Source organism: Tachyglossus aculeatus, chromosome 12, assembly GCF_015852505.1.
Source record: "Tachyglossus aculeatus isolate mTacAcu1 chromosome 12, mTacAcu1.pri, whole genome shotgun sequence".
Lineage (NCBI taxonomy): Eukaryota > Metazoa > Chordata > Mammalia > Monotremata > Tachyglossidae > Tachyglossus > Tachyglossus aculeatus.
In genome coordinates this window covers 11,758,072-11,780,016 of record NC_052077.1, presented here as the reverse complement: position 1 = coordinate 11,780,016, position 21,945 = coordinate 11,758,072, and the positions used below count along the sequence as shown (strand labels likewise).

General features: G+C 42.9%; 1 protein-coding gene across 1 annotated transcript in view; it reads left to right on the top strand.

The window, feature by feature from the left end:
* Positions 1 to 21,945, top strand: part of PRSS12 (serine protease 12) — a 73,656-nt gene that overhangs the window by 33,288 nt on the left and 18,423 nt on the right. Inside the window, exons 6-10 of the mRNA XM_038755044.1 lie at positions 2,275 to 2,416; positions 4,859 to 5,055; positions 10,937 to 11,078; positions 19,487 to 19,692; positions 20,880 to 20,958. Of these exons, the coding sequence (XP_038610972.1) occupies positions 2,275 to 2,416; positions 4,859 to 5,055; positions 10,937 to 11,078; positions 19,487 to 19,692; positions 20,880 to 20,958 (766 nt within the window). The remainder of the gene's footprint in view (positions 1 to 2,274; positions 2,417 to 4,858; positions 5,056 to 10,936; positions 11,079 to 19,486; positions 19,693 to 20,879; positions 20,959 to 21,945) is intronic.

Genomic DNA, 21,945 nt, shown 5'->3' with positions numbered 1-21,945 from the left:
CTAAATACCCTAAAATCAAATTATTCTGCCCATCTTCCCAACCCAGACAAAAACAAAAATGTCCTGGGTTGATTCCCTGTATGCTTTCATTTTTTGGCTACAGGCACTTAGAGATCAAGGACAAGTCAGTTCTTGAATGTTCTCTTCTAGCACATAGTCAGTAGATATTTTTGCACCCCGGACAAGCTTTGCATTTTCCTATAGAGTTTTTCTTTTAGCTCAAGCCTGTTAAGCACTGAATTATGTCCCGCTGTGATCTGTGAAGATTCAGCCTGGGATGTTTCTGTATTATTAATACACAAGGAAAATACTTAGCAAATGGGTCGGGGGTGGGAGGGAGAATGGTGCCAAAGTCTGGACCGAGATGCTTCCGTTGTTTGAACGTGGAGGGGAAATGCATTTCCCCCATCTCCAGCATGAAGCATTGTCCCTGAGGGCTCCCAAGAGAATTTTAAAGATTACTGGACTCGCTGCTAGCGATTCAGGCTGTCAGCAGGTTCACTGCTGCTGCGCCTCTCCCCTCAACGCCTTCCTGTGACTCTAGGAGCTGTGATTAGAGGGCAGATTGGGTAGGGGCAGTCCCATCTTCAGCTTGTTGGGACAACAATTTGGCTGGTCATGCGCTTGCTTCAAACAGAACCAAGGGAAGGGGCCGGGCTACTTGGTTTCCCTCTCTGTGACTTCTAGAGTTGCACTGCTGCAGAGGGAAAGGTGAGAATGTTTATTGAAGTACTGTCCTATTTTTCTGTTCTCTCTCACTCTTTTTCTCTGTCTCTGTCTCCCTTTCTGCCTCTTGCTCCCCGATCTCATCTGGTCTCAGTATGAGCTCCAGAAAATCCGGTACCTTTTAATGATGGGCTCCATTGAAGACCACTAGCAAAATCCACTTGGTTTCTCCCAGATGGAAGCTGCTTTGTTCAACTGTTAGCTAGTGTTACTGGTGGCTCAAACTCACAACCTGTGGAACTCTAGGAGAACTCCTAGTAGGCTTTTCTAAAATGTACTCCTGGAGTTCCTAAATGAAACTTTACTCCACGACTTTCAGTGGCAGAAACCATATATATTACGCATTTTCACAACCTGTGCAATATACAAATCAGGGGTTGAAGCTCTTAAGGGCTGGTAAAATGCTCTGGAATGACAATTTTTTCATCAAATGCAGCGGTTTTCAGTCCATGCTTCCCTGCTGTCTTTCCAAGTGTTTGCATTTGAAACTTCTGAATTGTAATCCAATTACACCATATCCCTCTCTCTGAGTTGAATTGTCTGACATTTACAGGTAGGACTCAACGGGGCAGTTACAAGGAAGGGTCATAACACTTTCTAAATGTAATACTTTCCTGAGAGGAAGAATCATTTAGTTATTTTTCCAGCCCTCCCAGGGTCTCAGGTTTGCTCTTCTACTTAAGGGAAAATAATTAAATAGCTAAAAATAAGTGTGTTTTATTCATAATAAAAGACACCGCTTGAATGAAAACTTTGATCAATCAGTTGTATTTATTGATCACTTTCTGCATGCAGAGCTCTGTACTAAGTGATCAGAAGAGTAGAATATAACAAAGTTGGTAGGTACGTCCCAATCCACAAGGAGTTTACAGATTAGAGGGGGAGACAGACACTAAAATATATTACGGTTATGTACATAAAAGTACTGTGGGACTGAGGATGGGGTGAATAAACATAAATCCAAGTACAAGGGAAACATTGAAGGGAGCGGGGGTATGGGAAATGAGGGCTTAGTCAGGGGAGGCCTTTTGGAGGAGATGTAATTTTAATAAGGCTTTGAAGGTGGGGGGAGAGGTGGTCTGTCAAATACGAAGGGGGAGGGAGTTCCAAGGCAGAGGCAGGGCATCGATAAGAGGATCGACAGCGAACTAGAAACAAACATCATGATGCCCTGATTGTGTCTTAAAGGACATATGAGCAGAACTAACCCAGTGAATCTGTTCTAAACAATGAGGAAGAAACAAAGCTCTCCAAAGCCAAAGTTAGTGACATGAACTAAAACAAAAATGATTCAATCAGTGGTATTTATTGAGTGCTTATTATGTTCAGAGCACTGTACTAAGCACTTGGGAGATCACAGTGCAACATAGTTTAGCGGACACTTTCCCTGCACACAGCAAGCTTACGGTCTACATCTGCTTATCATCGTTCTTTGGACGGATCGGGCTAATCTAACCTTGCTTTGTGATGAGATGAAAAGATCCCTTGGGCTAAATTTGGAGAACTGACTTACTCCTGTTCCTTCTTTCTTACTTGTTAATGCCACAGATGGTGCCATCAGACTAGCAGGTGGGAAAGGCAGTCATGAGGGACGCTTGGAGGTGCATTACAGCGGACAGTGGGGCACGGTCTGTGATGACGGGTGGACCGAGCTGAATACACAGGTGGTTTGTCGGCAGCTGGGATTTAAGTAAGATCCGTTTCTATGGGGCAGTCGAATATCCGATGCATCATTGCCCAATCATTCCTGAAAACTATAAGTATCCCTAACCTCATTTTCACTCTTTGGTTAATGTGGGAGATAAAAAGAAGGTATGTTCTACTCCTTGTGATAGGTTTCAAGCATCGAACAAGATATAATTTCCACCTGCCTCCAGCTCCCACTAAATATTTTGTTCCCCTTTGATTTCTAGAGGTGACAAAGAGACTTTGCTAGCCTATTTGTGAAGGTGGAAGTCATTTCTATTTCTCTTGTGTCTTCCCAAGTTTCTTTCTTAATACTGACGTGACACGTGCCAGACGGTTGGCAGAGCTAGCAAGACATCCTGTCTGTCCCACCATTATTTGGAGGCAAATAGGATTAATTCTACGGGTGCAGGGTCCTTTGTCACTTCTGGATCTGCTGCCACTGCTTTCGGTCCTGTGCTGCTGCTGCCACTTGAAATCTCCAGCTTCTTCCCACTATTTAAACATCTCCACCTCGCCTCAAATCAGGCAACGGAGGCACCATGTGTAAGGAGCCATGGAATTCTGGAGAAGGAGCAGCTCTGCCATGTCCTTTGTGAGCCCTGCCCTCGCCCGGCTATTTTCATAAACCACAGTCTTTTATCACCCCAGAACAACGTCACCTTTATACCGTAATTGGCCAAAATGTTGATGTCTGACATCACAGAACTGGGTTTGAGAAGAGTTCAATGATAAATGCTTTTGTATTGCACTATTCCTCCTTCTGGACCACGGGTAATAATGATCACTTTCAGGCTGAGGAAAAGAATCCTCCTTGTGATGAAATGACCTTTGGAGCTGACCCCTGACCTCACCCGCTTGAGGTCTGAAGTCATGGCACTTATAAGGGAAATCTATTTCATGTGGGCCACATGCATACATGCATTCCAGAGTTTAGACCAAGTTGGCTAAAGTGTCTGGAACGGATGGCTTTGTACTAAGTCTTGAATGGAAACTCCTGTGTGCCCTTCCCCGCTTCCCCCGCAGCTCTTTTTTCCTTTCTGCGTCCTTCTGTTTCATGCCTATAACCTCCTAATGATGACAAATGAGCAAGATTAACTCACTTTAAGTTGACCGAGCAAGCCCCAAATGTCTGGCCCCATTAAAAATCTATCAACTTGTCTGTCCAGGTCAGCCTGGACGCTTGATTAATTTGCCGTAAGTTTAGCACATACCAGGTCACAATCAGAAGGGCTCTGCCTCACTTCAGGCCTGGCAGAAGATGCTTCTGACTCTATCTTTCCATTATTGTTTTCCCCAAAGGTGTTAGCCCCTGAAAGGAATGCAAAAACTTAGTGTTAATTTCCCTGCCTGTTTGCTCACTCACTATAGCTCCAGACCTGCCCCAGTTCTCATCCTCCCTGATTGTTTGGGGCCTGATCACATGGCCTTTCATTCATTCATTCATTCAATCGTATTTATTGAGCACTTACTGTGTGCAGAGCACTGTACTAAGCGCTTGGGAAGTACAAGTTGGCAACATATAGAGGTGGTCCCTACCCAACAGCAGGCTCACAGTCTACAGCTTTCCTGAGCTTACACCTTTTTCCTGCCTGAAGTTTAACAGGAAGGGACATCTTCAAAGGGCCCCTTTTGTCCCCTCTCAGGAGAACCTCCTTCCTTTTCTCTAATATGCAGGAAGCAATCTGAGCTCTGCTGACAGTAAAATGGAAACAGAGACACAGAGACAAAGCTCCTTAATGACAATGAAGCAATAGGGTAGTCAGGATTAAAGGGATTGACTTTTGGGGGCTGTTCTGGTCACCCCCACCCTTTGGGTCACTGGCAGACAGGTGAGCTAAGCCCGGGCAGGTAACATGAAATAAAATTTCTGTCCAGCTCCTGTCCAAACCAAATCTATTTGTAAAGTATAATCCTAACATCTCTACAGCTGATTTTCTGAAGGAATCATCACTGTATCATGGAACAAAACCAGATAAAAGGACCTCTTTTTAATAGTCTCATTGCAGAAATGTTAAATCAGTTCTTGTCAGGATTAGGACTGTTCTGAGATTTGGAAATAAATTATTGAAATTAACGAATTTGAACATCATTTGTCATCACAGTGCTTTGCACATAGTAAGCGCTTAACAAATGCCATTATTATTATTATTATTATTATCATCCTGTCTTCTGCCTTCATTTTAAAATCACTTGAGGCTGTGCAAACCAGAAGATGAAGCAACCCACAGATTAGACAATCCACCACTAAATGATCAAGGAAGAAGTTTTATTTCCCATTACTGTGTTCTTTGGGGCAGTTTTCTTGTCTGTCGTGATTACTCAGTCCACCTCATTGTAGAGAACAGGGCAATATCTCTATCCCTCCCCAACCTCACCCCACAAGAAGTTAAATGCCAGTTAAGAAGGGGAAGCACTCTAACAAATGACTATTCTGTTGCTCCAGGTTTGGCAAACTTGTGCCAGAAAGTCGCTTTGAAGAAAGCCCGGGGCCCATCTTGTTGGATGATGTCAGCTGCTCAGGAAAAGAGTCCTCTTTCTTTCAGTGTTCCAGGCGCGAATGGGGTAAACACGACTGCAGCCATCGGGAAGATATCGGAATCACTTGTCACCCAGACAACAACGTTCACAGACTTTCCCTGGGTAAGGTGGCTGCTTGTTTTGCCTAATCCTCAGGTTTCAATTAGCTGCAGTTTCTCCAGCCACCCTAGGAAAAGGCTTTGGAGCCCAGATGATGGAGTTCCTCTCTCCGCCCCTCTCTTTCAGCTGCATCGTGATCATGATGTGTTTTATGTGGAACGGCCTTCCAGGGTCAAGATCACGCAAATCTTGCACAAAGTGACTGTCTCCTTGGCCCTGGAACATTCTCAGTGGCGAGCGTATGTGGGAATTCTGAGAGTTTTTAGCTTAAAGTAGCCCTATGATCCGCTGCCATTAAATACCTGCTCACAATCAGTTTCCATCTTTCTTTTCTTATTTAGATGGTTGAATACCAGGAATTCAGATCATAGATAGGGCTTTGGAGTCAGAGGTCACGGGTTCAAATCCCACCTCTGCCAATTGTCAGCTGTGTGACTTCGGGCAGGTCACTTAACTTCTCTGGGCCTCACTTGCCCCATCTGGAAAATGGGGATTAAGACTCTGAGCCCCCCGTGGGACAACCTGATCACCTTGTAGCCTCTCCGGCGCATACAACAGTGCTTTGCACATAGCAAGCGCTTAATAAATGCTATCATTATTATTATTTACTGCATGCAAAACACTGTACTAAGCACTTGGAAGAGTACAACATAGCAAACAGATACATTCCTGCCCACACCGAGCCCAGGGGGCTGTGGGGGCGCATCCAATTTCTGGCCCAGCTAAAAGAGCAAGTGGCTCTTCTCCAGTCCCCTCCCTGGCACCCACACTGACATTATAGCTTTAATTCTTGTGCATATAGCTTTAATTCTATTAGTTCTGATGATTTTGACACCTGTCTACATGTTTTGTTTTGTTGTCTGTCTCCCCCTTCTAGACTGTGAGCCCATTGTTGGGTAGGGACCGTCTCTATACGTTGTCGACTTGTACTTCCCAAGCGCTTAGTACAGTGCTCTGCACACAGTAAGCTCTCAATAAATACAATTGAATGAATAGTGAAAAAGACCCAGTGGGAAACTCTGTGTTAATATCACCGTCCCTGATTTGATCAGCAGTATTGAGCCTTACTGCTTGGAGAGCACTGTACTAAGCACTCGGAAGAATTCAATAGAGTTGGCAGATGTAATTCCTGCCCTCAAAGAGCTTAAGTCTAGTGAGGGAGATAGTTTTTAACATAAATTTCAGGTAGGGGAAGGCAACATATAAGGATATGTTTGTAAGCGCTGTGGCTGGGATGGAGTAAGTATCAAATTGCTTAAGGATAATGTGGGGCTGGGGTGGGAAGAGAATCGAAGCGTGTAAGGAGTAAAGATCCAAGTGCATAGGCAACAGAGAACACGTGGGGGGATAGTCGGGGAAATGAGGGGATACTCAGGAAAGACCTCTTGGAGGAGGTATGACTTTAGTAAGACTTTGAAGATGGGTAGAGTGATGGTTTGGCATATACAAAAAGGGAGGAAGTTCCAGGCCAGAAGCAGCATGGCTCAGTGGAAAGAGGCCGGGCTTTGGAGTCAGAGGTCAGGGGTTCAAACCCCGGCCCCGCCAATTGTCAGCTGTGTGATTTTGGGCAAGTCACTTCACTTCTCTGGGCCTCAGTTCCCTCATCTGTAAAATGGGGATTAAGACTGTGAGCCCCCCGTGAGACAACCTGATCACACCTTGTAACCTCCCCAGCACTTAGAACAGTGCTTTGCACATAGTAAGCGCTTAATAAATGTCATCATTATCATTATTATTTATATGAGCAAGGGTTGTTGGTGAGACCAATGAAATTAGGTGCAGTGAGAAGGTTGGTATCGTAGGAGTGAAGTGGGAGAGCATTGTTGTAGTGGGTGATGAGTGAGGTAGGAGAGGGAGAACTGACTGACTGCCTTAAAAGCACTGTTTAAGTGGAAGATTGATGTGGATGTTTTTGAGGACTAGAGATATGTGGACTGAATAAGTTTTTTTGTTTGTTTTGGGTTTTTTTTTAGAAAAATGATCTGGGCAGGAAAGCAAAGTATGGACTGAAGTAGGGGGAGACTGGAAGTGGGGAGATCAGTGAGGAAGCTGTTGCAGTAGTTGAGGCAGGATATGATAAGTGCTTGGCTGAGCCTGCTGTTGGGTAGGGACCGTCTCTATACGTTGCCAACTTGTACTTCCCAAGCGCTTAGTACAGTGCTCTGCACACAGTAAGTGCTCAATAAGTACGATTGAGTGAATGAATGGCTCAGCATGACAGCAGTTTGGAGAGGCAGGGGTGGATTCTAATTCCAGCTTCATCACTTCTCTAGGCCTGTTACCTCATGTGAAATAGGGATCGAGGCTCTGAGCCCCATGTGGGGTGGGGACTGTGTCCAATCTGATTTGCTTGAATTCACTCCAGTGCTTAGTACAGCAGAAGGGAAGCAGCATGGCTCAGTGGAAAGAGCACGGGCTTTGGAGTCAGGGGTCATGGGTTCAAATCCCGGCTCCGCCAATTGTCAGCTGTGTGACTTTGGGCAAATCACTTAACTTCTCTGTGCCTCAGTTACCTCATCTGTAAAATGGGGATTAAAGACTGTGAGTCCCCCGTGGGATAACCTGATCATCTTGTAACCTCCCCAGCGCTTAGAACAGTGCTTTGCACATAATAAGCACTTAAAAAATGCCATCATTATTATTATTATTATTATTACAGTGTCTGGCACATAGTAAGTGCTTAACAGATACCATAATTATAATTATTTTTTAATGATATTTACTAAGCATTTACTATGTGCCAGGCACTGTACTGAGCACTGAGGTAGATATAAACTAGTCAGGTTGGACACAGTCCCTGTTCCATGAGGGGCTCAATCTTAATCCCCATTTTACAGATGAGGGAATTGAGGCAGAGAGAAGTGACGCCCAAGGTCATACAGCAGACAAGTGGCAGAGTCAGGATTAGAACCCAGGTCCTTCCGACTCCTAAGCCCATGCTCCATCCACTAGGTCACACTGCTTCTCATGGATTCTAGAGACATAATAAAGAAAGAACCGATGGGATTTGACAGACTGAATTTGTGGGTTGAATAAAGGAGAAGAGTTTGCAGTGAGAGCCAGATGTCCGGAATAAAACTGTTGTTCTCTTTCTGAACTGTTATGCTCAGAACATACACCAAGCTGGATTCCCACAGAGACCTACCACAATAAACCTTAACAGGCAAAATGTACCATATCCCCCAGTCCATATCTTTCCACCCACAGAGCTCAATCAGTGATATTTATTGATTACCTATTGGATACAGACCACTGTACTAAGAGCTTTGGGAGAATGCCACAGAATTCAAAGACAAAGGCCCTATCCTGAAAGGATAATCTAAAGGAGAGAGACAGGAAGACACAGGTGATTGGAGCAGGAGGAGTAACAAGGATATAATCGATAAGAAGTGTGGCCTAATGGATACATCATGGGCCTAGGTTCTAAATCTGGCTCTGCCACTCATCTGCTTCTGTGCTTCTGTGAGCCTCAGTTAACCCATCTGAAAAACGGGGATGAAGACTGTGAACCCCATGTGGGACATGGACTGTGTCCAATCTGATTAGCTTGTATCTATCCCAGTGTTGCGTACATTGCCTGGCACATAGCAAGTGCTTAACAAATACCATAAAAACAAACAAAGAATAGGTAGGAGCATAGTGTAACAGGATGAGATATTTGAATAAATAACTGATTGTGCAATTGAGTATCCATATATACAAACATAAGGACTGAGGATGGGTATAAATACATAAGGGTTTTGGAGTTCTTTGGAGTACCTCTTTATTTCATTTTTGCTGTCTGGACAGGGCTCCCCTCTCAGAAGGTTTGTATAACCAAGTCACTTCAGCGATCTTTTTTTCCTTTTCCCATATTAGCCTCCTTTTCTGAGGCTCCCAGCTCTGCTCTGCCACTACCATGACCTTCCTTCCCTTGTCCAGCCTCTGCCGGGTCTCCAAGGCTGGATTATACTTCGCTCTCTACTGAGGCCTCCAGGACAGAATTAATAACTCATCCATCCCCTCCCCAAATCTGGGCCCAGTAGCTGTTTCTTGTCTTCTCCCACTCCACATGCTTGTCTTCCATTAGATTAAGGCAGCTGGGGCCTCCTCTTCTTCTACCGACCTGAGAATCTGCCGTTTTCTCAACACTTCACCTTCCATGGAGCCACACAAAGACCTATCACGTATATTCAGAAGGTGACAGCTGCTTTCTCTCTGAACCTCCATTAAGGCATCTCCCCAGTCCTTTACAGCTTCAAAATACAGAAAGCTACTGATTGTCAAGTACTGCATGTTTTCACGATTTGCCACAGTCTAAATATTTCCTAATCTTCTCCTTGAAACCAAGAGGAATCTCAACACTGACCTTTCGCCTCATCGGGAAGAAAGGGAACTTCTGGCTGCTCTCTTCTGCCTTTGCATTCTCGTTGGTGGAAGATTTATTATTCCTTAGAGGTCTCAGGATCAGTAGTTAACTGGGTGAGACAGAAATGGCAGGTTTCTTAGAAGTGTGTCCTCTTAGACCCAAAATAACAGGAATTAAGATCATGGATGCAAACCATCTGTATATATCACTCGAGCCAAAACGTACATACTAATCTGAATTCTTGAATAGGCCGCTTTAATTTAAGCTCATCCACATGGGACAGGTCAGATAATCCTTTCGGTTCATTTGAACGTTATTTTAATTCTAGACCTCTGCATGTATTTGAAAATTGAGCAAGATAGGGGTGACAACCATAATAAAATACATGCACTTAATCATTATCATCTTTGCCTTAATCTCAGGAGACAGGGCGTGTCTTTTACTAAGATACTTTTATGGAGAAATATGGTTTTGCTAACAAAGGAAGACTTCCAGCATTTCAGTTGGTGTTCCTCTGGGAACAGAATCATATTACCACAATAGTATTTTCTCAAGGAGACAATGACACCCCCCTGCCCCCATCCCCCCAACTGAAAATATGTTTTTAGAAGCACAGAGAACAAGAAAATGAAGTAGTGATGTAAACACTGGGAACTCTTTTCTGTTTTGGTCGAAATATAAATTTGATGTAATATTGGGGCTTTTCAGACTCCATGTACGAGGGGGTTACCAGTTTTAGATCCTAAATTTAAACTTGAGAAGTGAACTTTTTAACATAGTTGCTGTTTCTGGATGACGTTGTATATTTCTTTGTGTTTGCGGAACTCACTAATACACAATTGCAAATCAACAGAAATAGTGGAAATTATTCTAGTAATGCTATCTTCTCAGGACACCGGGAAAGAATTGCTGTTTCCAAGTGATTACTATCGATTAGAATCACAGCAGAAAGTCATAAAAACCAATTTATATAGCCTCATTTCACCAAGGCATAGCTGATATTTACTCCTCTGTTTTTTAAAGAACTCAGAGACTTTGGTCTCCAGTAATCACTCCCTATATTGGTAAAAACTTCAAGGAAGGCAAAAGCTAACATCAACATTTTCTCACTGTAAACATCTGATTCCCAGTTTTTGTTGCCTGACTTGTAATCCACATTCTTTTCATTGGTCAGGAAGCTACAGAGAGCATTACTACTGTTATCCTGCACTCTCCTAAACACTTTGTACAGTTCTCTGCATGCAGTAAGCACTTAATAAATATAATTGATTAATTGAAACAGAGCACACCTCCAAAACTGAAATTGAAAAACTAAATCCACAAAAATGATGGAATGGCAGTGTTTATACAAATCACTGTACAGCTGAAATGAAAAGAAGGGTTTTACTTTTATAACAAATGAATGCATTTTTAGTAGTAGAGAGCATTTTTCATAGTATTTGAATTTCAAAGAGTGATTGTATTATTGAATAGCGTCAGTGGATTGGTTTTTGCTCTCACTCTTTTTCTGCGATGACAGCTGTAACTTATTCTCAGGTCTTCCTATCAGGCTGATGGATGGAGAAAATAAGAAAGAAGGACGCGTGGAGATTTTTATCAGTGGCCAGTGGGGCACAATTTGTGATGATGGATGGACTGATAAGGATGCAGCTGTTGTCTGCCGACAACTTGGCTACAAGTAAGAAAAGTCTGCTGACTTCTGGGCTATCTGATTACTGTCGCTAATACCATTAAGTTGGTGTGATGAAGGGTCCTTCTCTCAACCCACTCAATTGCAAGTGGTTGCCTATCGTTCACAACAACTTGAGGCAAAAATCTAACAGTTACAATTTTTGTTGTTTTGAAAGTAATTAATAGCTCACTTGAAGGCGGCGGATTGGGAAAAAAACAACAACACAGAATCTTCCCGTAGCTTAAACTAGTGGTTCAGTCAGTACTGCTAGAATACAGTGGTTGTGTTCTGGAAGAACCTCATGTTAGAGAACTCTCACCTTGACTAAAACCATGTCCCTGTGCATAAGCATTTCTTCCTAATCTATTTAATCTCACTCAAGGACTATGTTCTATCCAGGCAGAAGTGTTCCTTAGTTCTTTACTAGGGTCCTATCCAAATTACATAATAAAAACGTGTGCTAGCAGGACTGACAACCCCTTACTCAAGTCATTTACCAGATGACAATATGGGGGGATTGGCAAATTGTACTTCTTTTTTGTTGCGGGCAGCAAGGTAAGGCCAACAAACTACACTTGCCACTAGAAAGATTCTGGGTTGTTATCCCCGTGTGTGTTTCCTGATTGATAGTATAATAATGACATTTATGAAGGCTTACCATTAAGCGATGAGGCAGATATCAGTTATGAGATTAGATGCAATCCCTGTCCCACGTGGGACTCACAATCTATTTGATCCTATTTCACAGATGAGGAAACTGAGGCCTGGAGAAGTTATTTGACTTGCTTAAGCATTCCCAACTGGTTAGTGGTGGAGCTGAGACTTGAACTTAAACCTTCTGATTCCCAGGAGTCAGTGACTCGCTCCACTAGGCCATGCTTGGTAGCTGGGCTGAATTTGGAATGCTTTTCAGTGTCCTGTTCCCACTCTTATCTGTATTTCTATACTATGGATTTTGTCATGAGAGACCCATGTCCCAAAGAGTGGAGGGCTGTGGGTAGAAATGCCTAAATTGTAGCCTCTGAATGGGGTGAACTTTGAGATTTTTTTAATGGTATATAAGCATTTATTATGTGGCAGGCACTGTACTAAGCACTGAGGTAGATACGTGGTAATCTGGCTGGTCACAGTCCATGTCCCACAGGGGGCTCGCAGTCTCAATCCCCACTTTACAGATGAGGTAACTGAGGCACAGAGAAGTGAAGTGAGTTGCCCAAGGTCACCTAGCACAAAAGTGGCAGAGCCGGAATTAGAACCCACGTCCCAGGCCCGTGCTCTACCCACTTGGTAACACTGCTTCTAATGGCTTGGGCTAATAGCTCATGTTCACTAAAACCACAATGTTGACCATAAGGTGCAGTCCATGCTAGTGCTGTCTTAACTTTAGTTTTTCTCTAAGATGAGCCCTTGTGATTTGGGCACACTTTGCTTTCTCTACGGAAAAATTAGTTTCACCAACCACGTAAGCACTGCCAAATTGGGTGAGACCAGTGTTCCAACCTGCCCAGAACTCTGCTTGTCTGACCATGTCAGCAAAGGATCTCCTTGGATTCGACTGTTGGATATTCTAATATGATTAAGGTAGTGCGTGATAATACCCATAACTTTCCCTCCAAAAACCTAGTTATAAATGTATCGTCTGTGACTTGATCTAAATGCTTTGAGTCGATTGATGTCTTCTGCCTGTATGACTTCCTGTAGGATTGGATTCCATATGCTTGCCCCCTGTTTGGTGAAGAAATATGTCCCTACCTCTAACCTCCATGTCTCTTAGCTCTGGGGTGGTGAAGGTTTTTATCCAATCCCTGTGTCCACTGCCACCGCTGCTTCTTTGCTCCCCCTACTTTGATTTTGCCGTTACCCAGCAGGGAAGGAAACCAATGGGAGACCGCTTCTCTGTCTGCTTCTGGGTTATGTAATTGTGTCACGTTATTATTACTATGGTATTAGTTAAGTGCTTACTATGAGCAAGAAGCAGCGTGACTCAGTGGAAAGAACACAGGCTTGGGAGTCAGAGGTCATGGGTTCAAATCCTGGCTCTGCCAGTTGTTAGCTGTGTGATGATGATGACGATGGTATTTGTTAAGTGCTTACTATGTGCAAAGCACTGTTCTAAGCGCTGGGGAGGTTACAAAGTGATCTGATTGTCCCACGGGGGGCTCACAGTCTCAATCCCCATTTTACAGATGAGGTCACTGAGGCCCAGAGAAGTTAAGTGACTTGCCCAAAGTCACAAAGCTGACAGTTGGCAGAGCCAGGATTTGAACCTGACTCCAAAAGCCTGTGTTCTTTCCACTGAGCCAGTGACTTTGGGCAAGTAACTTCACTTCTCTGCGCCTCAGATACCTCATTTGTAAAATGGGGATTAAGACTGTGAGCCCCACATGAGATGACCTGATCACCTTGTATCCTCCCCGGCTCTTAGAGCAGTGCTTTGCACATAGTAAGCACTTAACAAATGCCATTATTATTAAGCGGTGGGGTGGATATAAGTGAGTCAGGATGGACACAGTCCCTGTCCCACATGGGGCTTACAGTCTCAATCTCCATTTTACAGATGAGGGAAGTGAGGCCCAGCAAAGTGAAGTGACTTACCCAAGGTCACACAGCAGACAAGGGGAGGATCTGGGATTAGAACCCAGGTCCTTCTGACTCCCAAGCGCGGGTTCTATCTACTATAATAATAATAATAATAATAATAATGGTGGCCTTTGTTAAGCGCTTACTATGTGCAAAGCACTGTTCTAAGCGCTGGGGAGGTTACAAGGTGATCAGGTTGTCCCACGGGGGGCTCACAGTCTTCATCCCCACTTGACAGATGAGGTCACTGAGGCACAGAGAAGTGAAGTGACTTGCCCAGTCACACAGCTGACAATTGGTGGAGCCAGGATTTGAACTCATGACTTCTGACTCTAAAGCCCAGGCTCTTTCCACTGAGCCACACTTCTACTACACCATGTTGCAGCACATGGAGTGGTAGTGTCCAGGGAGAAGGGATGGTGATCTGACTGGAGCGGTAGCAGTGGGGCTTGGAAGAGTGGCAGCAATCAGCCCAGTCTCTCATCATCATCATCATCAATCGTATTTATTGAGCGCTTACTATGTGCAGAGCACTGTACTAAGTGCTTGGGAAGTACAAATTGGCAACATATAGAGACAGTCCCTACCCAACAGTGGGCTCACAGTCTAAAAGGGGGAGACAGAGAACAAAACCAAACATACTAACAAAATAACAGCCCAAGGCAGGCAAGAGATGAGGGACTGAGGAAGTGGGATGAGGTGGGAGTGAGGAAGTGGGATGAGGTAGGGCTAAAGCTCTCTCAGAATTCATTCATTCATTCAATCGTATTTATTGAGTGCTTACTGTGTGCACTGTACTAAGCACTTGGGAAGTACAAAGAATGATACTTCTGAAGAGCAGCGAGGCCTAGTGGAAAGAACACGCAGTTGGGAGTCGGAGGACCTGGCTTCTAATCCCGGTCCCCCCACTTAATAATGATAATAATAATGATGACGATGATGGCATTTATTAAGTGCTTACTATGTGCAAAGCACTGTTCTAAGCGCTGGGGAGGTTACAAGGTGATCAGGTTGTCCCACGGGGGGCTCACAGTCTTCATCCTCATTTTACAGATGAGGTCACTGAGGCCCAGAGAAGTTAAGTGACTTGCCCAAAGTCACACAGCTGACAACTGGCGGAGCCGAGATTTGAACCCATGACCTCTGACTCCAAAGCCCATGCTCCTTGCATTGAGCCACGCTGCTTCTCTGCAGCAGCCTGCTGTGAACCTGCTGTGTGACGTTGGGCAAATCATTTCACTTCTCTGTGCCTCAGATGCCTCACCTGTAAAATGGGAATTAAGACTGTGTGACTTTTTGTGCGACAGGGACTGTGCCCAACCTGAATGGTTTGTATCCACCCCAGGGCTTAATATAATGCCTGGCACATAGTAAGTGCTTAACAAATGCCATTACAAAAACAAACTGAGGCACTGAGAAATTAAATGACTTGCCCAGTGACTCTGCTCTTTCCCCTGGCCACGCTGCTTCTCTCAGGATGCGTGGCCCAGTGCTGTGCACTGTACTAAGCACTTGGGAGAGTATAATATAACGAAATAACAAGGTGTTCCCCACCCACGAGCAGTCTAGGGACCAAATTTTTGGTCTCTCACAGTCCAGGACTAACCTACTGTATGGCTTTGAGAACAGGTCTATCTGCATCCATGAGGGGATCTCCAGTATGAGATTCGAAAATCTGGTGGGTAGGAGAAACTTAACTGCAGGAGTGATTAAGTCATGACTCTCCTACCAGCCTAACCCCCCTTCCAAGGATAGCCTGCAAGGCACGTAAAGAAGAGCCCTTCTCCACCGGAATTGGTTTTACCTCTGATTCATTTCATTCATTCATATTTATTGAGCACTTATTGTGTGCAGAGCACTGTACTAAGCGCATGGGAAGTACAAGTTGGCAACATATAGAGACAGTCCCTACCCAACAGTGGGCTCACAGTCTAGAAGGGGGAGACAGAGAACAAAACAAAACGTATTAACAAAATAAAATAAATAGAATAAATATGTACAAATAAAATAAATAAATAAATAGAGTAATAAATCGGTACAAACATATATACATATATATAGGTGCTGTGGGGAGGGGAAGGAGGTGGGGGGGGGGGGCAGAGGAGGGGGAGGAGAGGAATTCATTTGATTTCAAGTTGTGAATAACTCCAGGAAGTTGTAACTGCCTCAAAAAAGATAGAGATGTTTAACAACTGTTTAACAACAACTTACCATTTAAGTTAGGGGAGGAAAGGGGTTCACAGTAGTGCAAATGGAAGTCATTTCCTCAGTATCTCTTATTGTCTAATCTCATTTCTCCCTCTGACTACTGACATATTTATGGAATTTGGTGGTCACTAGTGGGAGGTGACTCAAAGTATCTGATTTAATATTTAGTCCAGACCAGGGTTGAAAAACACCACATTTTCACTCTCGGATCCACTCTCCAGTCAGTTTTCATTCTCAGTTTCTTAGGGAGAAGCAGATAGCCTGCGATTGTTGCTGAACTGAGGAGAAGCAGCTAATAAGCGTACAATTATAAAATGCAGGTGCTTTGTGGCTTCCAAAAATCCTGAATTTTCAAACCAAATTTTCCTTAGGTGGACATCTGCATTACCGTCTTATTACTGATACATGCAACAGAATTTTTCCTTTCTTTAAGTTTCTAAATTATAGGGCTCTTATTCTAAAATATTGCAAATGGATAGAAGCCTTTTTTTGATTTTAGTTTTAGAGTCCAAAACCTGAAGTGTCAAGTTGGAGTTCATAGTGGAGTGGTGGAAGGGTTGTTCAGTTTAAATTAGACTTGATTTAGCCATTTTCGAATGGTGTCTTCGATCACATAAACTCAGAAAACCCATACCACTGAGGCAAAGAGGTCAAGATATTCTTCCCAAGTGCTTGATTCTCAAAATTCATTTGTTCTTAATTCATAGTTTTCCTTTGAATGTTGGGTGGGAAGAGTATCTGGATTGCTTGCTCTGGTCATAGAGGAACCACTGAGCATCAATTCCTTAGTGGTGTCAGGTATCAAATTTTTATGAACAGATTTTCAACAATGGGATTGGTTTCCTTTTTCAATAAAAAGGGCATTCTCTAAGAGCTTGCAATTCACTATGATTCCTTATCAGGAAAGGGGAGTGGATATTACATTTACCCTCTGTGAACACATTCACATGATCCTTTTGTAAATATTGTGTCATTCATTCAGCCGTATTTATTGAATGCTTACTGTGTGCGGAGCACTAGCATACGTGAGCAGCTCTAGAGTTAATTTTCCTTCAGCCCCCGACAAACCAAAGCCAGTCGGAGTGGTACGGGTTCCCAGGAGCTCGGGCTGTCTCCAGCATGGGCAGAGACTCAGGTTCATGATGGATTTGAATAATTCCTGATTAAAAATGTTAATCGTTTAGCTAGTATTTGGGCTTCTCCAGGGGTGTAAGGAAAGTGTGATGTGAGCACCTCACGTTGGTTATGTGATCTCGGCCTCTAAGAGCAGGGACCTGAAAAATTTCACTGTTGCAGATGGCAGCCCTGCCCATACCTTCCTCCCACAAAGCTTAGTGGAACCAGGGAGAGATGTCACCTGGAAGACACAGCAAGGGTTAAACAGCTATAATTGGCAGGGGGAAGAGAGAGACGTTGGACAGGAAACCCCATTTCCCCATTTCTCGAGAAATCCTCACCTAGTGCCTAATTTAATGATGCACCTGGTTCTGCCACAATGCAATTTTTCACCTTGCAATTTGGCTAGAATGTCACAAGACCCTGCAATGTAAGAGTGAGGGCTTCTGCAAGTGTGCGTGTGTCCAGCATTGAAAACCGTTTTCCTTAATGGGGGGTTTTGCAAGATCACAAAGTGTTTAGTGCAGAGCACTGTACTATACAGGAAGGGTTCAATAAGTACCACTGATTGATTGATAAACCTACACTGTAGGAGAGCGGGTTTACCTGCTTGAGGGGCAGTTTCAGATTCATTACCTGACTATCTTATATCTAAATCAGTGCTTAGAACAGTGCTTGGCACATTGTGCATGCTTAACAAATACCATCGTAATTATTAGTATCATTATTAATCATATGCTTTGGACAATGGCAATTGGAAAATAAAATTCCTCGTAGGAATAAAGGGTCCTAAATAAAATGTCATCTGTGTTGTCCTTAGAGGTAAATGGCATTTAAACTTGGTAAAATACTGATCGCTTCCAAAACTACTTGTCAGTGGAAAATTATGCTTTATCAGGGAGTAGTAATTTGGTTCCTTTGAGCCTCTTCTTATTTATCTGGAGAAGTTTTGCAAATATTGCAGTAAGACACACGGTGCGAAAATGTCCGTTTTGAAAAGTGGACTTATTAAGTGCCATCTTTGGAAGTCTCAGGGAGAGTAAAACTGCCTGGATAATACATTAATGTGCTCTTTGCTTAAAACTAAAGTACTCAACATAATTGAAAATTAATTTCTACTATCTTTGGCTAATTATTTCATACTTCTTTGTAAGCAGTACTTTAAACCACATTTTATCTTTTTTATTTCAGTACAGATAGGTTTTACTGAGAAGAAGAAAATCATGGGCAAACAATCTATTCACAGTATTTACTGAGCGCTTATTCTGTGCAGTTCACTGTACTAAGCACTTGGGAAAGTACAACAGAGTATCATTAGTATTAATATCATTATTAATAATATGCTTTGGACAATGGCAATTGGAAAATAAAATTCCTCGTAGGAATAAAGGATCCTAAATAAAATGTCATCTGTGTTGTCCTAAGAGGTCAACTGGATTTAAACTTAGTAAAATACTGATCGCTTCCAAAACTACTTGTCAGTGGAAAATTATGCTTTATCAGGGAGTAGTAATTTGGTTTCTTTGAGCCTGTTCTTATTCATCTGGAGAAGTTTTGCAAATATTGCAGTAAGACACACTGTGCTGTCACTGAAAATGTCCATTTTGAAAAGTGGACTTATTTATTAAGTGCCATCTTTGGAAGTCTCAGGGAGAGTAAAACTGCCTGGATAATACATTAACGTGCTTTTTGCTTAAAACTAAAGTACTCAACATGATTGAAAATTAATTTCTATTATCTTTGGCTAATTAGTTCATACTTCCACCTTTTTTCTGTGTAAGCAGTACTTTAAACCACATTTTATCTTTTTTATTTCAGTACAGATAGGTTTTTCTGAGAAAAAGAAAATCATGGGTAATCAATCTATTCACAGTATTTACTGAATGCTTATTCTGTGCAGTTCACTGTACTAAGCACTTGAGAAAGTACAATACAACAGAGTTGGTAGACATAACCCCTTCTCACAAGGAGCTTACAGCCTACAGGAGTAGGGGACGTTAAAGTAGTTTATAGCTTGGGGAAATTGAGTAATCATTCATTCAGCGCTTAGAACAGTGCTTTGCACATAGTAAGCACTTAAATGTCATCATTAGAGTAAAAGAATATTTACATGAGTGATGTGGGGCTGCCGTAAGTATCAAAGTGCTTTCAGGAAAGGGTTAGCAGTCTAATCCTTATCAATTCTGTACTGCAGTGATTTCTTTTTAAAACAATATCACTATGATATTACACATTTTAATGAATAGTTCCAAATAAACGATTATTACCCTCCTTCAGAGCTTTTTTTCTTTTTTTTAGGAAATTCCAGAATACTTAATTTTTAGGGTGGTATGATTTGCTTGACCTCAAGCAAGGATTTAGTAAATTACCAAGATGGAAACGGTTTGGATGCTTCACTGCCTTTGAAATTTATTTGGCAGCACTGCACTCTTTCTCCTGGGCAGAGGGAGAAGATGATTCCTCATTTTGAACTGAACAAAGTCAAGTTCCTCTTGGTGCTCTACTTTCAGGGGCCCATCCAGAGCGAGAACCATGGCATATTTTGGGGAGGGAAAAGGGCCCATCCACGTGGATAACGTCAAGTGCACAGGAAACGAGCGGTCTCTGGCCGACTGTATCAAACAAGATATTGGGAAGCACAACTGTCGTCACAGTGAGGATGCAGGGGTCATCTGTGACTATTTTGGCAAGAAGGCTTTGGGGAACAGCAATACAGGTAAAAGGGCTTATAGATTGATGGGACCTCAAAGAACTTTCCCCTATAGGAGGGCAGTGGGGATAAGGAGTAGCACGTATGGGCAGCGGTGGAATCACAGTGGGTGTGTCCTGAGTATCCTCTATACATTTTCTATACAGAAAAGACTATTTGTAGCCAAAAGATAATGTTTCTTTAATGGGAAGTCTCCTTTTTTTCCCCCACTCTGCACAGCTTTCCCTTCTTCCTCCAACTCCTTAGCAATGGCTGGGAATCAGGTTCCCCAAACAAGGTCCATTAGGAGTTCTAAAGATACAGGCTATTGGTCCTCAGGATCACTTGAAATAAGAGAACATACTCAGAAGAAAACAAACAAACAAACTTTGGATTGAAACCTCAGAGATTTAAATCTCTTGAAAGCAGGGCAATAGAGCCTATCAAAAAGTTAATCATCTGTGTGATTACTTCGCTCTGATGTAAACCAGGAAACAGTCATTATGTACTGATCTCTTTTTCTCCTGGTATTTAGAACATGGCTTCTCCTAACAAGGGTTGGCCAAAGGTATTTTGGCAACTGAGCAAAGTTTTTTTTTTTAATTGCCCATGTCCAGTTAATCAATGCACGCACGCACACACATTTATTTTTTAAAGCACTTATTTTTACAAATCTACAGAAATCTTTATCTTCAAAAAATAGATGAACAGTAATGTGGCTTAATATTGAGTTCATTCATTCATTCGTTCAGTCGTATTTATTGAGCGCTTACTGTGTGCAGAGCGCTGTACTAAGCAATTGGAAAGTACAATTCGGCAACAAGTACTATTGTACTGGATAGGTGAAATGACCCTGAGGAAATGGCAACTTGGGCTATTTCCCACTTCTGGAACAAAGGCTGGCCCTTTTCCTAATTCAGAACTGTACTCATAGAAGCAGCTGGGGAAAATGAACACGAATCAGAAGGCAAAACTTGATTTGTAAGTGCTCAATAAATACAATTGAATGAATGGGAGAAATGGGAACCTAAAGAAAGTAACTCATCTGCTCCCAACACATAGGTTCCCTGCTGCGCAGGCAAATGACTTTATATAAGAAAAGGTACTATTTCAGTTTGACAAAATGTTTTAAAAAGGTGGGGGTTGTCATTTACTTTCAAAGTTCTGTATCATCCGTCTAGTCTCCTGAATTAATGATCTTGTTTCCGATTTAGATTCCCTTTCATCTGTTTGTGGTTTGAGGTTACTGCAACGTCGGCAAAAGAGGATCATTGGTGGGAAAAATTCTCTGAGGTAAAATGATAGTCAGCTGGGCCATAACTCCTGTATTCTGACACGCTGACATTCTTTTGGCCTTTATGTATGTTACAAGTAGCCCATGGCCCGATCTCTCATTACATTTTTTATTTTTGTGTTTTCCATTCTTTGTCTCTGATCTAGGGGAGCAAATGAATGTTGAGTATTGCTGTCTGTGAGGGTTTTTTTTTTTTCTTCTACGGTATTTGTTAAGCATTTACAATGTGCCAGACACTGTACTAACACTAGCGTAGATACAAAGTAATCAGGTTGGATACAGTCCCTGTCCCATCTGGGTCTCACAGTCCAGTGCTTAGAACAGTGCTCTGCACATAGTAAGTGCTTAATAAATGCCATCATTATTATTATTAATCCTCATTTTACAGGTGGCGTAACTGAGGCCCAGAGAAGTGAAGCGACTTGCCCAAGGTCACACAGCAGACAAGTGACAGAGCCGGGATTAGAACTCGGGTCCTTCTCACTCCGAGGCCTGTGTATCCACTAGGCCAGGCTGCTTTTCTATTTCTGAGGCATTTAGATCTTGTTGCTTTCCATTTGGTTTCTTTGTTCTCTGTCCTGGACATCAGTGAATGAAATTTGGTTCTCACTTTGGATGGGCCCCTACAACAACAGGAACTTTATTCAGTTAAGAATGAGGAGTCATCTTCCCCCTCTGCCCCGGAGAAAGAATGTAATGCTGCCAAATTTCACTTCTTGAGAGTCTGGCTGCAGACAGGCTAAAAGGTAGCCCGAAGAGTGCCCAAGTGCCCCCTGAGGGGAATACGATCCTCAAATATGGTCCCATGGATCACACCACCTCCAGGCCCCACTTCTGGCCACAAAGGGAGCAGCCAGGCTCCCCCCATTCATTCAATCGTATTTATTGAGCACTTACTGTGTGCAGAGCAGTAGACTAAGTGCTTAAAGCAGCATCTGGTGAAACTCCAGCCAGCCCTGGCCCTCCTGCTCCTGTAGCCACCATCG